The following is a 17,368-nucleotide window of genomic DNA, read 5'->3' on the forward strand; positions in this document are numbered from 1 at the left end:
TGGTATCCTGATACTACTCAGAACCGTGATACTTTCACTGGTATCGTACCGTGGGTCCCAATTTTGGTACTGTGACAACACTAATCTGGAGGGGGTTCATCTGCAAAAACGAATGAAAAACTAAAAAACGGTATTCGGTACTCGGTATTCGGCCAAGCTTTTAATTTTATTTGGCTTCGGCCACATATTTTCATTTCGGTGCATCCCTAATCCTATTGGAATTAACGTTATTCGCGGGATCTTGAAAGTGTCTCTCACCCCCCCCCAACCCGCTGCTGAAAAAATCCTAGAGGAAACACTGCAGTGGCTGGTTTTAGAATGTAAAGCACGTCACCTGTTTCTACAGCCAGTTGCCCTGTAGTGAAGTTCGCTGGTCAAGTCAAATGACCGCAGACAGCATGTTTGCTTGCTGCAGCAGGTGCTCCAACGGTCCGACCCCGCCGAACCCTCTGTTTTTCGGTCCTCATGGTGTACCAGTGTTGGATGGTGCGTCTCTGCTGCTGCTTGCTGTATGTGCTTATACCCCCCCCCCCCCCCCCACAGACACATTCTCATTGACTGATTAATTTGCGCTGGTTATTTATATTATTGTGGCATATTTATTATGAATACAGTCCATCTGATTCTTGTTTCCTTTGTTTTTCTCTGTTTCATCACTACTAAAAATGCAACTATAGCCAGTATCTCACTAACACTATCCTCATTCATATTTTAAGAAGATGCAAATCATATTCAGCCACAATATAAGTCTGAAAAGCTGGAAATCAGAACAGAAGCACAGAGAGTTGTTGCATAGAGATGATACACTGTCTCATCTAGTTGCATTGGTGTGAACCGGCAGGTTTTTAAAACGTTGCAGAACGATGCATTGCAAGTAGTTGCCTGTTTCAACTCGTGTCATTGCAAATCTTTGGTCTGAACTTGGCTTTTCAGAACATGTAGAACAGTCTGGTAAGTTACACCACTTTACTGTAATGCAGCCTTTAAAAAACAGAAAAACACAGCACTTATACATATATTATATTACAATATCCAAAGTCTAAGAGGGTTTCTAGTCTCATTGCCCAACCCTACTTAAACTTAAAAGTGCCAGTTGTTTTTACTGTTGGAGAACTCCTTTACAAACACTCTGTTCACTCTCTGAAATGAAACTGTTGGAATATAAATTGCAACAAAAGAAAAAGTTGGAGAAATCTTTTTGTACCTCTAAGTCCTGATTTGAAATTGTCTGGGTATGTAGTATTACTCAACATTGCTGAGCTGAGAAAAGTGTCATAATGTGACTGAATGGTGAAGTCAGATCAGTGAGCAGTAGTGTTAGAGGGAGTTTCGAAGACTTGCTTATAACTAAGGCTTACTTCCCTGCATCTTTACTCAGAGTCCCTGGCCCTTAAGTCCAATTATTTCAATGCAGAGACATTGTTTCAGCATCTATTAGATGGCGTCATCATCTTGCAGCTGTTACGGACAGTTCTATCTTCCACAGAAACAGATCTCCTGCTTCTCCCTCTGTTGTCTACTCAAGTTTATTAGACTCATGTAGATATAACATCAGTGCTGCATTGAGGATGATGGTTCAGAATCATCCTTGAGATACTGTGTGTGTGTGTGTGTGCGTGTGTGTGTGTGTGTGTGCGCGCGCGCGTGCGTGCGTGCGTGCGTGCGTGCACATGGGCGTGCGTGCGTGCGCCACAAGTCAATTTGTGAAATGCTGCTGTGAAAATCTTTTTCATATCTCTCCCTGTTCTCTGCTTCTCTCAGCCTCTCAGGAAACAGTGGCAGTCTTTGAAGTTGATGAGAAGTTTATGTCGAGAGACATCTCATCAACTTCAAGTTGTTCTATGAAGGCAGTACCAATTCAAATATCTTCATCAAATCTTCAAAGGCCCTGTCTTGTTTGCTTTGCTTTATTGGTGTCTGCTGACCGTAAACAATTAATTGATGTCAAAAGAAAATTAATCATAAACTATTTTGATAATCGATTAGTTGTTTGAATCATGATATCTCTTTGAGTTTTGGACTGTCAGTTGGACTAAGGCTGTACTGAATGTTTTTGTTTTTACATTCAAAATTCCTGTTGAGGTTTCCCAATGAAGCTTTGAATATCTGCCGTCATATTTTATGATGTAATTACCCTACAGAAAAAAAAAAACTCAAAGAAAATCCTAAATTTAAATAAAGTGATTTATTGGATTAAATGTGTTTGTCTTTTTTAGTTTAATCAACATTTAATGAATAAATGTAATTTATAGTGCTGCCAGACTGCCATGTTAATCCAGCTGTTTGTCTCCATTTGTGTGCAAGCAGTTTTTTGACTGCAGTGAAAATGTTTTTAAAGGCTGAATGGCAACAAATATGAACTAAAGCAGAATATTTCATTAGATAAAACATTTTAATTTCAGAAATGATTGCATCCATCTTTTTTCAATAAATTGTGACTTTTGGACTTCACAGCGCTCTAGAGTTATTGGAAATGTTTGGCTTCAGAACAATCCTATGCAGCCACGAACGGAATCTAATTCCATAAATAGTAGGGATGCACAATATTGGATTTTTTGCTGATAGCCCATATGCCAATATGTAACAACTTACTTGGCTGATAACCGATATCGATATAGCCACTTTTTTCCCCGCCTTATTTTAGTGATCATCAAGTTTACTCTCTAGTGGAATTAACATCATATTATGCATGCACACTCTTATCTTGATGGCTCACCAGCAGATGGAGATATTGGCCAATGCCAATGACATGCCAATACATTGTTACTGTGAAATTCTCTGGTGTATCACTAAAGTGTATAAACTACACTGCAGAGTGGAGTCTACTGACAGAGACAAATCATGACAGCTGACTCATATGAATGGGTTGAACGCACATCGGTAGGTCCACATCTAGTGTATGAAATGTTAATATCGTCATGCTGCATTTTTATAAACACACCCAGGCACCGGCTCACTGTCCCACAATAGACAAGCCTGCAACTACCAAGTAGAATAGTGATGCGCTACTGGTTTACCTCACACATTATCACTCAACTCAGACAAACAAGCGACTCAGTCTCACACACGCAGCCAGAGAGAGAGACATGCTTCAGACTGGGTTGCCAGGTAAAGATACAAATAATCACTAACTGTAGCATCACATGGCTAGCCGTCATTGATAAGTTTAACAATAGACTTGAGCCATTTAAAAGCTTGGTGTTGGATTTACACTGCTGCTGCTAATTAGCTCGTGCTAGCACTCTGGAGGTGGTCCTTCGGCGCTTTGTCTAACCTGTTCCTGACATTCAATGTGACAACGACATTCACGTAATATTGCAAACAAGCTAACTATGCGCAACAACATTTTCTGCCAACATTAGATAACAAACAAAAACCACAGACTGTATCGTGTGAAGTTGTTGTGAGCTATAAATTCACCAATTCCATGCAGGAGGGAGATGATAACGTTATTTCAGTCTCACAGTGAAAAGTTTCTTTTCCTGCGGGTGGCCGTCTGTCCGCAGCAGCCTGTGGCAAAGAGCAGCATTGAAATTAAGAGTGGTCACTCTGCAGCAAAACCTTGGGACTTGAAGCAAACGCCGATGACTGGGAGGTCTCGCCGATGATTCAAATCTCAGACTTTCAGGGACCAGCCCTTTTTTTATCACAGTGACAAGACAAACACAAAAAAAGCATGCAAATGTTGATTTAGAATTTGGATGTAATCGCAATGAATGAAGCTTTAGTACAGCCCTAGGCTGACCAAGATAAGTAATTTCAAGATGCGTCCGGAAATTTGTAATGCTCACTTTTTTTCTTTTTTTCACATTGATTTGGGGGGCTGCATGGGGAGCCTGGTCTACCAGGTGAGCAAGTGGGTGCCCCTAGAGATAAACAAAATAATCACCAGATGAATCACTAATGAATTTATAGTTACAGCCCTAAAGCTAAGTGTCATCCAATTGAAATTTAATATGGTTTTAAGTATGTGGGTGTGCCTGTGTGTGTTGGCTGCAGGGGCCTAAGGCCTGGACGTCACCTGGAGGACGACGACATTGTGCCTGAACTGGCAAACATCCATCCTAGAGAGCGACCTGACTGGGAGGAGACCATCAGTGCCATGGTGAGACATGCACTCACACACACACATTCAGTGTGAGGTTCTCTGTTTTGCATCAACATACATATTTGCACATGTGAGATGGTTTTGTTTTGAATATATGCGGTATTCATCAATGTCCTGCTTTCATCCCAGGTCAAATTGAGCTCACTGAGGGTCATTCCAGTGGTAACAGCACACGGCCCTAATCAGCCTGTTTGCTGCCTGTCACGTTCTTATCAGTCTGATTTCAACCGAGTGGATTGACTCATGTTTTTGTCTCCAATCGAAACCGTGTCTCCGGTGTTCCTGAAACACTATCACACATTCCTAATTAATGCAGATGACTGCTGGCGTCATACAGATAACCCACTCCAAACTCTTTGCATAGACAGTCATTAACCTGTCTGTGTACTCTTGTGTCATATATTTATTTCAGCCCGTCTCTCCATGCTGGTTTCCATTCACCAGCCAACGTCATCCATTATTTCCTTCCCTCCCATCTTTTGGGTCTTGCTTCTTGCATCAACAGCACGGTGAAAATGAGGCCGTCTCCATGGTAACGTGCCGAGCCACCCGTGGTCGGCGCGTGGTTGGAGCCATAACGCAAGTGCTCACTTCGATCGGGCAACAGAGAGAAAGAGAAACAACAATCTCACCAGGCTAATGAATATTGATCAGAGAGGCGGGGCTTTTAATACTGCATGTCTGCTATTCTTTGTTCAATATTTGATATGAGAGGGACTCTGTACTGGAGTGGCATGCATTATGTATGTCTCTGGTGGTTCGAGGAGGTGATGAGCAGTGCTAAGCAACTTAGTGTAAGCTGTCACACCAACGCCCTGTTGCGCTGTGTAGGATAGATCATATTCTGTGTCGACTGCAGAGCGAGGCATAAAGGAACAAAACACTCCCAAATCCCTGCAACATCACGATAAAACGAACAGTAAAATCTTTTGCAGTAATTATAGATTGCCATGACATAGAGCATTCAGATCAGAGACCAGGAATAGGCTTGAACAAGTTCAAAGCTGTCATATTAATTTAAAACATCTGAGTCACACAGTCATGAAAAGTATTGGGAATGTGCCTGTGGCTGTTTTTGGTTACATATACACACATAGACACACAGATTTACTGGTAAAAAGCATTAAAAAAAAAAGCACAATTTAAATATTTCATATAGTTGTAAAGCTCTCCATATTGGAAATGTTACTTATGATTATTATTAGGGCTATCTTCTGGGCATCGAAGAGTCAGTGAGAAATACCTGCAATTAATCAAAGCTTCAGAGGGGTGTTGATCTGTTTTCAGTCGCCTAAAATAATGTGACAGTTAGCCACTTTGTTAGCATGCAGGTCGCAGTAACATTAGCTGTAATAGCTAGTGACAAGAATACTACCTAATTATGAAATTAGGGATGTCAAAATAACACGTTAATTTTGATTAATTAATCACACAAAAAAATGAACGCTGTTTAATTGTGTTCTGTGCTGCCCTTTGACCATGCATGGCCCCGTGAACCAAACATTTAGATTTAGAAAACATATATAGTTATTATTCATAGATTCATTTGCTGATAATTTTTTTGATTAATTGATCAATTCAAAGTAACTTACTACTTGTGTCGAAAGCGATTAGCGAAAAGTGTCCATCACAGTTCACCAGTGGTCCTCAAATGTCTTATTTTGTCCGATCAGCAGTCCAGTATCAAAGATATTCAGTTTATTATAACAAAATAGAAAAAAGGCAGAAAGTCCACTCAGATGAGGAGCCTGAGAACACTGGAATCAGAGGATGTTTGACATTTTTGTTCCAAACGTTTCTGAAGTGATAAATCGATTATTAAAATAGTTTCTGGTTACTTTACTGTTGTTCAGCTAATTGATACATCAGCTAATCATTGCAGTGCTATTAGGTATGAGTAATTAAAGTGACTGCTGTGTCTCAACAGCTGCTGTCCCATGTCTGCCTCCGTAAACCTCGTCCAGTTACCACCTTGAACAGAGGTGGTGTAGACTGTGTGGGTTGTCCACGATCTTATTTGCATACCACCTTCACTGCTCTGGATCATCTGGACTTTATTATAGTCACACCCGTGCCTCTTTGTTGCATTTCTCTGACAGATCCATTTCACTTTGTAGAGTTTTTTTAATGACTTTCTCATAGACATGTTTAGTATATTGTCTTTTTTCCCCTTACCTCTGTTTTAACTTCTTTAGCCTCACAGGTGCCCCCTAACCCACTGTCACAAGTGAAAATTCCACAGGGAGTATATAGACCAATAAAATCTGCTTGCACCAAATACATGGAGCTACACCTAAATGACCCATAGTCTGGGTTGTCTTCTTGGCAGCATACAAAACAAAAACAGCTCCTTATAAAATATATAAAATTAAGTATTGTAGTTAGAAACAAATACACACAAAGAAAAATCATTGTTCTTTTTTTATATAATTTTTAAGTGTATTAAAACTACCATTATAATTTTGGCTTTTGTGTTTTTGTACAAAGCAGGAATTACAGTCTGACTGAAATGGGCTCCTGAAGGAATATTGTAATATACACTGCTCTAATACATTAAGCATGCTTGTAAAGCCTGAGTTTTCATCTACAGAGGCAGGTCTCATATCTGCGTCTGTAAATGTTTGTCGCCGGTGTGATTTCTTTTGCTCTGTCTGAATCAGTCAGGAATGGCTGCCTAAATACTGCAGGGATAATGTTAGCATGTAGCGTTTGTGTTGCATCTTGTTTTTGTCTAGTGCCACCTATTGACACACTAGGGTGAAGTCAACGTAAATTAGTTGACCTATTTAAAGTATTCCCACTGATGTAACCTGCTGTAGTGTAGTAGACGTGACACAGCCTTTTTTTTCTATACACTGCTCTCTCTCACCGTCTCCCTCATAATTCACAGCACCACCAAAGTGTTTCCAAACCAAGCAGCAAGCTCCAAGGCTGAGAAATGAAGTCAAGGCAGAATTGCCAAAAACTGCAGTTCACTGAATGGCCACTTGAGGCTTGCTCCAAAACATAGTCAATCCCCATGTTAAAATGCCCAGTTTTACAGCGGAAATAAACATGTTTACAGCCTGGTACAAAAACTGGTTTTGGGCACTAAAGGTAATTTCCCCCTCCATGACGACTGTACAGGAGGAAAAGTTTTGTATAACTCACCTATTTACATTTTATTAAGGCCCAAAGTTACACATATTAGTGGGGCTACTCTATTGACAGGCTGTCTGTGAGCTGTCACTACCGGTTGCTGCAATCTGTGAGTTAGATCCACCCCTTGCTCCTTCTCATCTCCAGTCAGAGTCCTCCATCCTCCTTGGGTGAGGCTGCCAACACCACCTCCGGCTGCAAAGTTTCATGGCTGGAGTCCTACACGTCAGTGACGAATGTGACAACGGGTCATTAGACTCACAAGTCAGTCTTTAGACGCTTTGCTTAACTAAAGACTGATGACTTTCTCCCTGATTTTGTGTTTAGATGGGCAGATACAGTTTCAGTTGCAGAACCAATAGTAAATCCGCAGGGCGGTCCCTTGGTGGCTCGCTGAACTCTTGTGCTCGTAAACATAGTCCGACTAGAAACACGTGTAGTGGTACAAAATGGCTCAAGTCGCTATAAGTCCTTCATTTCCACAATCTTGTGGACTGAGGACACGTTTGATAAAACAGAGTTAAATCTCTCGGCATCCATTTTCAAGCTCTCTGTTTGTTTGTTTCCTTGTGGACGAGAAAAGGGGGAGCACACATTTCCGGGAGGGCGTGTCCTTTTCAAAAATGCAAGAGGCGTTGCTTTGTTGCCGGCCGTTTTCACCGGTGTGTTAAACACACTTTAGAAAGGAGTGTCCCCAGACTATCAGAAGGCGGAGATCTCTGATTGTCTGGTGGCGAGACTAACGGGTCATAGGTTCAACTTGTGTCACTGACTTTCAAAATAAAAGGCATTGCGGCCTGATCATAATGACTTAGATGTCAAGACATTACACATATACTGCACATCTTTTTCATTTGTTTTATTCTGAAAAATAAAAAAAATACGTTGTTATTACCTCCTGCCCACCTGCGCGTTTTCCAATTTTACCTGTAATTTGTATGTATACATATTTTTACCCGTTACACAGATTTTGTAGGTTACCCCTCGGGTACCCAACCCAGTGCAGGATCCTGGCTCCACCCTGTCAACCAAATATGGTCACTTTTGGCTCCGAAAAACCAAGAGGGTGATAGTAGTAATGCTGAACTTGAGGCTTCAAAAGGGGAGTCCACAAACCAATGGATGAAGTCACGGTACTTAGGTCCATTATTTACACAATCTATGCTCCAAACACCAGACCTGTAGGTTATTTGAGGATTTTCAATTTCTGGTCTGGTAATGGCGTTACTAATCATCTTGTAACAAGCTAGCTTAGTGTAGCTGTCTCCCAGTGTGTCTCACTGGAGTCGAATATTCTGGCTTGTGGGGTGGTAGGGGCAGACAGCAAGGTTACCTGTTCCGTCATGTGTGCTGCCTTGTTGAGAGCAGTGGCTCTGAGAACATTATATTAAACACAGTTTAAGCTGTATACTTTATTTTCCAAATCCAACAGGACATTTAACATATCGTTCAGTTTATTTTCTAACTGAAAGCCTTGTACTCAGTGGTTCAATACAAATACTTGTACTGTTACAACCTAGTAGGTGGGGTATAAATATGAGCTGGATTTAAATCAGTCTATCAGATCTGATTGGCCATAAGTCCTCTATGGAGTTGTACCACACCCCCTCACCGACCTTGTTAGTGGAGGTTCAGACCTGCGTAAAAAAAAAACATGGCCTGCATTGTTGGAAAATGCGTTTGGTTTTAATATGAAATATGATCCAGAAAAGCCCAGTTGGAGATCCATGAGTTTGAAGGCTTATCAGATGTACAGAGCAATCCTGCACAGAGGGTTATAAGATAATGAGAGAGGGTCTTGCAACTCTGGGAAGTTATCATGCTGGCAATTCTTTTGTCTTCCAGTATAATGGTTGTGAGGTAAACCATAGAAATACAGAGTTCATGTTACAAAAGAATCGACAAGGAAGGCATGCTTGACCCAAACGACCAGCTTCTGATGAGCAAACAAGTACATTGAGTTTATGTAAACTGCCCGAGGTCCAGATGAGTCATCAGAAATTTTAAAGGGCTCTGAGAAATGAGAACAGTCACATAACAGTGGGATGCACCAGAGCTTTTGCTACAGAACACTGTCGTCATCAATTAAAAGTCAAATATCTTTAACAATTTACAACTCAACCAGAGCAACCTGGTGCTCCACTCAGCCTCTTCATTTACATTTGTAAACAAAGTTGATTGTCATTGATTACATTTTATACAGCTTTGTTATAGACTCACTTATTCACATACTGGCCTACCTGTTTAAAGCCTAGTTCTAAATAAGGTTGGAGTTGATTTAAATTAGTTAAACTGTACCACTTCACCCTCTCATGTATTCATGTTACCATCCTGTTTACTGAACAGCACATAGACCAAGAAAGACTTTTCCTCTTAGGGCTCATTTGTGCTCAATGTTAGATACGGAGAAGGATGGAGCCTTCTGTCAGTGCTTGTTCATTTTGTTGATATTTTTGCATGTTTTTTCGAAAGCTTACAGATACTGACCTTAAATTGAGCTGTACTGCTGGAGATCGTAAAGGCAGTGCAGTGTAGCTCAATAGAGATATGACAGTAGAAGATGATGAAGACATTTTAAAAAATAGAGGAACGGGACAAATCAGTAATATAGTGTAAAGAATTCTCCGTCCACATCACGATGTATTTATGGCCTCACAGACCACTGCCGTCCACAACAATGCCTCCATTTAAAGGTACAAAATTATGACCTCCTAAACTGCTGCCTCATTTGTTGCTGTGTGAAACTTTTGATTTTGCCCTCTAGTGCTATCAATTAGCTTACAACAGCTTGGTTGTACGTGTACAACCAACAGGCTTGAATCTATTAAAAGTTAAATGCCTGTTGGCTATTTTAATGTGTCTGTTAAGCAAAATCTAAACAGATAATTGTCCAGCAATATAACAGTGGCAGAGATTGATTTGTATGCAGGAGCTGGATCTCTGATGTTTGTGTTTGTTTGTGTGTGTGTGTGTGTGTGTGTGTGTGTGTGTGTGTGCGCACTGAAGGCAAGGAGTGCAGAGATCCCTGAGCTGAGGACGGAGCCCCTCATGCGCTCATGCAGCAGCAGCACGGCCAGCATGAAGGTCAAGAATGTCAAGAAGTGAGTAGACATACATGCACACACCTGCCTCTGCCTATCTCCTCCACCTCTCTCATCTCTGCTTCCCTCTGTTCTTTTCTATTTATCGCTTTTTAACTGGCTCTTTATCGCCTCTGTTTCCTGCTTGAGTTCCTTCCATTCCCTGAGTCTATTTCTGTGTCTTCCTCCTCCTTTCACTCTCTCTGTTTGCACTGCACTCTTCTTATAGTCATGCACACTCTAAGGTGTTATCATGAGCAGAGGATGAAGTGCTAACCAAACTGTGTATGTGTGTGTGTTATCTTTTCAGACTTAGCTTCACCAAGGGCCACTTCCCCAAACTGGCAGAATGTGCTCACTTCCACTACGAAAATGTAGACTTTGGCACAATTCAGGTAAGGACCATAAAGCTTTTGTCCTTAATCACTTCACCACATTAATGGAATCACATATCCCAAAAGATGAAGAGTGTACTTGGGGCTGCACTGATCACCCTTAGAGCAATATATTTGCTTCACCGCCATGGTTTTAAGATGTCAGTGGAGCTGGCTGTCAGTCATGGTGTAGACGGAGCTTTGAACTTCACTGTTCCTTCAAAGCCTCATGTTCTCTAGTCATTTCCCTGCAGTGTTGGGTGAGACGTGGAAAGATGATGTTCATAAAGACAGAAGTGTAACTCACATCTCTTCCAGCTGACTTAAAGAAGAATTAAATCTTTTTGCTGTTGATATCACAAAGATGGTGCATGATTTACATTTGTTTGATATCTTCTTGAATGCCCAGTTGGCTACAGCATGACCTCATTCATTCCAGCTTCACACACCTCAGCTAACTGAAGTTTCTTTCTGTATAACTGGTTGACGTTACTTGTAGATCTGACCACTACCTTTCTGCCCGCCAATTAATCTCTTGTACTCCACCTCTCCCTGCAGTAGACCAATTTTTGTCTTTTTTAGGGGAAGACAGGGCGTCTTTAGGGGAAGATACTGTAGCAGATCAGCAGCATATGCCACATAGAACTGGTATACATAATCTGAAAGCTGGGAACCTGAAGATTCATTTTAGATTGAGCCCTTTTATAGCTCACATGTAACAAAAACTGTGTTTTTGTTAGGCACTGGTTAAAACTTTGAAAGTTTATAGTAGGAATGTCAAACTCAGTTTAGTTCATGGGCCACATACAGCCCAATTTGATCTCTGAAAACCATTGCATAATAAGCTATAAATAACAACACCTTCAAATTTCTCCCTTTCCTTTAGTCTAAAGATGTATTTACTGGCATCACCACACCAAACTATAGTGGAGGCTACTGAGGAAGCAGGTGAAGTTATCTCCTGCCTTACAATATTATTTTAAGACAGAAGTCTGCAGCTGCTGATTGACACTATTTTGTGTATCACAGGAGGGGGTGGCTGGGGTGTGATTTTTTTTTCTTTTTTTTTTCTTCTTTTTTGACCCTCCCTGAAGCTACACATATTTTTCCTTGAGCCTCTGAGTGACTGGCAGAAACTGCATGACCCTCCCTCCACCATAAAAGAATTACTAGATTTTTTAAACTTAGCCATTGATGTTTGAAAGTCAAAGTTAATATTTAAAGAAGTCGAAATCCTGGAACTGAAAAAAGTTTTTCACACTTGTCGTGCATGCTGGTTAGTTCATGCGAATAGGTTATTTTCAACCAAATTTTAAATGAGACATAGAATTAAGTGATTTTAATGAAATGTCATTATTTGAAGCTCAGATTTTTTTTTTTTTCTGACAGAAGCCTTTGTCGGACATGATGTGTCCAAGGACCATCACAAGTTTTTAAAAATCGAATGATCAAACTGGCCCGCAGGCCACATGTTTGACACCCCTGGCTTAGAGTGTATAGGGACTTAGAACATAGAGTCATCGAGTTTTTCTGTAAGCTGATGCGGAAGTTGACTTTGCCCTGGTTCCCTCGTCAAAAAGCCTATGGGATTTTTCCATTGGATTTTGGATCATTGCAGAAAATAAACTCTGTCGCAAACAAACGTTTATGATACTTAATGTTTTGTTCAGTAAAATAATCTTCACAAATAAACACCACTTCCATGATTATTAAAGTCTGAATGCAATTGCCAGAGGTTAAAAGCTATAAACAAGCTACACTAAGGTCGCATGACCTAATGTCACCACCATAACAAGACTGTAAAGCTGTGTTCGGCTCGGCGTGCCGCACCATGATGACGTTCTTTAGTCTCATTAAGCCACTTTTTAGCAACATCATTTACTGATGTATTTTATATAGTAGAACAAAACGCGAAAATCCCTCAAGCTTGTGTTAACCACAGATCTTATTTGAGGCTCATAACCAAAAACCCATTCAAAAAATCCGTTGATGTGAAGATAAGGGAACGGGAAGCTCTAAAATGCTAACTCATTTTTGGGTTTTACAACTCATTCCTGGCAGACTTTATTAAGATGGAAGTATATGATGGCCATTCCCATGCTCAGTTATGTCTCATAGGTTGTTGCAGAAATTTTTGGGTTGATACTACTTGTTGCACAGATTTGGTGCTAAATTGAAGTATTTTTGACAACTCAAGACATTGAAGAACACCACAGAAAAATCTACACTGGGATTTGATAGCAAAAATCCCTTATTGTCAATTTATGTATGAAAACCATCCATCCTTGGAATGCCGAAGTCTCTAGAATAATCACAGCCTAATGAAACTTTACAGCCACAAACTAGAGGTCACTATAGGTCAGAAACGGTCTCACTACAATAAAATGGCTACTATGGGTACTAATGCCATCACACATGAACAAAACTGAGTTCAATGAATCCACAAGTCATACACAATTGAAAATTGAAATTCAAGACTATTTAGGGACCCCAGTATGCAGAAATATTCAAATACACTGTTTAAGGTGAAAATAACATATTTACTGCATGCTAAAAACTGTATGTTTTTTGCCCCCAACTGCATGGGACTAGCATAAAGTGCACATATCTGTGAGGGGAAGACTCATGGCATACCCAAAAAAACTGTTTTCATTCAGGTATCTTGAGGTGAGAGGTCAAGGGACCCCTGTGAAAATGGCATGACATAGTTAGTACGATGGATTCCTTATGTCATCTTGTTTCATATGATACCAGTATCTTTACTGTACTACAAAGGTCTGTTACTCCACAGAGTGGAAGAGGTTAAACAACTAGCTGATGTAGCCTCTTAAGAGATTGAGGTGATTCATATTAATATTGTTAAAATTGCATTCTGACACCGAAAAACCCCTCTGGCCTTTACTGTCACTGACTGTGAGGCTGTGCAGTCACAATCTCAGTACAGGAAACTTTCACACTGTTCCCCTCTGACTTTATCTCCTACACAACCCACTTTGCCAGCAGCTCTATGGTGGCATTTTCTCACAGATCGTCATAGAATGGGTAAGGGAATTTGTAACTTCCTTTCCCATACCATCAAAATCCAACTATCAGCTGCCAGTAATTTGGATAAAAGTCATTTGAATGTCTTAAAACATTGTTGAAATGTGTTAGCTTATACCAGAGGTGGGACCAAGTCATTGTTTTGCAAGTCACAAGTCTCAAGTCTTTGCACTTAAGTCCCAAGTCATAAACTTTGGGTTTCGAGTCCTAAACAAGTCATAATGCTCTATTCACCGAATGTAATGCCATTTTAACAACAGAGTACAATATGTATAGAATTTACATAAATCCTTAATGCTTTTTAAAATTTGTAGTTTTTTGAAAGCTGTTGCATCTCCATCTGTTATTTTCTACCCGCATGTTTTGCAAACTGCAGTTCATTTTTTGTGAACGCATTTATCTTTGGTATAATTTTTTTCAACTGGTGCCCAGTAACATAAAGTTAGTTCTTCATAGGTCTCTCCTGCAACTTGACTGGATGCAGTTGGATCGGTTCAAAAGAAGTAGATCTGGGGAATTGACTGACGACTTGCTGGGAACAAATAGCGATAATGTTAGTTTTTTCAGGAGATAAAGGGGAATGAATTGATTTGTGTTGCCCTTTTTAAAATTTTTAATCTTTGGGCTTCAGATATCAACTATTTTCTATTCAAAAGGCTTAAGTCCAAGTGTCATCAAGAGTCACTGGTGTTTAAGTCCAAGTTGAGTTGCAAGTCTTTTCTGACTTTGTCAAATCGAGTCTACGTAATATATCAAATTTGTGGCTCGAGTCTGACTCAAGTCCAAGTCATGTTACTCAGGTCTTTATCTCTGTCTTATGCTGTGTAGATTCTTGATAACAGACTGTCTGTGCTGTCAGAGGTATGTATAGTAATTAATAGTGGAATATTTTTGAAAAAAGATGCTAGAGTTAAATGTGAACATTATAATTTGCAATCCGTGAGGAAAAACAGTTAAAAGTGTCACTCCACCAATATTACACATGAAGTTCAGTTTGCTTATCTTAAGTACCAAACAGTGGAGAACAGTTTAAACTGTTGTGTAATGTCTCCTGTGGCTCTGGGAGGAGCTCTTAAAAGGTCGAAAAATGATGATGTCAATAGTGTTTTTTCAGCTTGGGAGTGAAACTTGATTTTTGTCAACTGAAAGTCTGCATTACTCAGAGATGTGGAATATTAGAGAAGTGGGTATTTGTAATACGCCACTGAGTGGTATTATGGGAAATGTATCATCCAGTTTTTTGGGTCCATGCTAAGGACTAAAAGTCAGGATATTGAGGCCTCTGCTACTCTGATTTTGACTTTTTCTTTTTCAGTATGTCTCTTGCAATTCCTCCAACTGTCAGTATAATAGTAAATTACTAGTGGACTCTTTAAATGGGGAAAATGGATTAAAGGGTTCACAGTGGTGTTAACAATGCTTTGTTTGAAGGTGTAAAGATGGAATGGTATTAAATTAGCTGTGCACAAGATGCCTGCAGGAATTGGCTCCAGTCTCTATGTGACGCAAAACAGGAGTAAGCGGGTGGAGAGAATGAAAGGATGCTCATTTTTAATTGTCATGAGAGTTTGAATGAGAAGGTGAATTTTAGCATTTCATCATTATAGACAACTTTGTCATTATGTTAAGGAACCAGTAGGGGTCAGCAGTCAGCTAAATGTATGACACACTACTGTCAGGAGGGCAGAGTGAAGGGGTTTGCTTAAAAGCTTCCTACTGTGTGCCTCACCTGCAGGTTATTTGTTGATGTAACTCAGGTTACACCACAGAAACCACCTATTCATTGACTGCATGCATAAAGGATGAGAACTCCTCAGCTAAAAGGAATTGTCTGTAGTCAGTAGATTGGTTCTCCTTTTGTTGTCCCAGCTGTATGTGCTGGCTGGTCATGCTGGCACAGAGCAGCACGACTGTCTTACCCTCTGTGGTTTTCATATTGCTTTCAAGTAGCCCTGTCTTTTTGTTTGGCTTCTCTGTAGTTTTAGTATTCAGCTCGGCTTCTGCCTCTTCTCTTGAGTGAGCAGAACCCCAAGCGAAAACTCACGTCTTCTTTGTTTGTTAAGGGATTAATTATTCTCTATTTGTTCCTCGCGTCAGTCAGTACATTCTATGTGTAATCTTGCCTCAACCAAACATGTTTGCTTGTTTAATGAATTGGTCACAAGTGATTCTGACATGATATAAATGCTTAAACATTTTTGATGAGTAAACACATTGCTGCTCAGTTAAGCATTCTGAGTGTCTCCTCAAAGTTTTCATGTTGATCATGGTGCTTGTTTGACTGACGTGTCTGCAATGCCACATGGACATAGTTACTGAAACAAGCTGCTCTGCCAACTGTAATCTGTTAGAGCTAAAGCAGTTACTGTTTAAATGTGTCACCTGGGAACCAGAGGGTCGACGGTTCAAGTTCCCGTCTGAACCAAATATAGAGTGTGGACTGGTAGCTGGAGAGGTGCCAGTTCACCTCTTGGGTACTACTGAGTTGCCCTTGAGCAAGGTACCAAACCCTCAACTGCTCATGGCGCCTGTCCATGGGCATCTCCCTTGCTCTGACATCTCTCCACTTGATGCATATATAGGTTGTTTGTGCATGTGTGTGTATTTCAGGTCTGTGTGTATATGACAACAGAGTGAAAACATTACATTTCCCCTCAGGGATTGAAGTGTATCTTCTTCTTTTTTCTTCTATGTTTGTGTTATAACTCTTTTAGTAGTTGTGCATTCTGCAGAGCAGCATGCTGGACTGAAGCAGAGTTAGGACTTGGGCTCAGGTTGGCATTAGGCCTTCTGCTGGAAGACATATTCTTTCATTTCCATAATAAAAAGCCTTGCCAAAGGAGAATTTGAGTCAGGCGAGGATTTGTTGTGGAAACATTAGGATCTCATAGTCACTGAAGGCCAAAGAAGACGGTGCCTGCACTCAGAGCAGCACTTGCGTGGCAGTTTTGTTCTTATGATACTGGTTTTTCAGATATTATTTGCCAGTTGTTTTGGCAAAGGGGATTGTTTTTGTTCAGCTGTTAAATTATTGACATGACACCCAAGAAGGGTCTAAATTGCTGCTGAGAAACAAGTTTTTTTTTTCTTTAGACCCAGCAAAGAAGTTACAGTCAGTGACCTTTCACATTTTTTTGTCATTTAGTTTTGCAAATAAAATGTTACTGATAAACTACTGTTGATGTAATCTGACAAGCACACTGTCAAACCTTCCCTTTACTCTTAGTTTGAGATGGGTCTTTGAGCTTGGGTTGGATACCAAGGCTGTGCAATGTAACTGTTAGATTTATTTTTATGTTGATGTAGAAAGGTAACTGGTAATAATAAAACTGTAACTGGTCTAGTCCAGCTAGTTACAGTATAATTTATAGGTTCAGTTGTAGCTGTATCCTTTGGACTGATAACATGCTGTGATCCTGTCTGCTCGTCAGAGTAGCTGCTACATCTAACAGCAGTTCAACTCTCAGCAGAGTTGTGAATGCAGACTATTATTTATCGATCAGAGTCTTCTGTCTGTTCTGAGATCCAGAACTAAGGGTTATGGGGACAGGGCTTCACTTATCACTGCCCCAAAACTCTGGGATTCTTTTCCTCCCACCATTGAGATTTCTTAATCTTAAAATGTT

At 40.3% G+C, this 17,368-nt stretch overlaps 1 protein-coding gene across 5 annotated transcripts in view; it reads left to right on the top strand.

Annotated features, from left to right (window-relative positions):
* arhgap32b (Rho GTPase activating protein 32b) overlaps positions 1–17,368 on the top strand; it is a 210,987-nt gene that overhangs the window by 86,452 nt on the left and 107,167 nt on the right. For all 5 annotated transcript variants that reach the window (XM_050035211.1, XM_050035231.1, XM_050035236.1 and 2 more), the window contains exons 3-5: positions 4,000–4,105; positions 10,253–10,347; positions 10,637–10,721. In XM_050035211.1, the coding sequence (XP_049891168.1) occupies positions 4,000–4,105; positions 10,253–10,347; positions 10,637–10,721 (286 nt within the window). The remainder of the gene's footprint in view (positions 1–3,999; positions 4,106–10,252; positions 10,348–10,636; positions 10,722–17,368) is intronic.

Source organism: Epinephelus moara, chromosome 3 (genome assembly GCF_006386435.1).
Source record: "Epinephelus moara isolate mb chromosome 3, YSFRI_EMoa_1.0, whole genome shotgun sequence".
Taxonomy (NCBI): Eukaryota; Metazoa; Chordata; class Actinopteri; order Perciformes; family Serranidae; genus Epinephelus; species Epinephelus moara.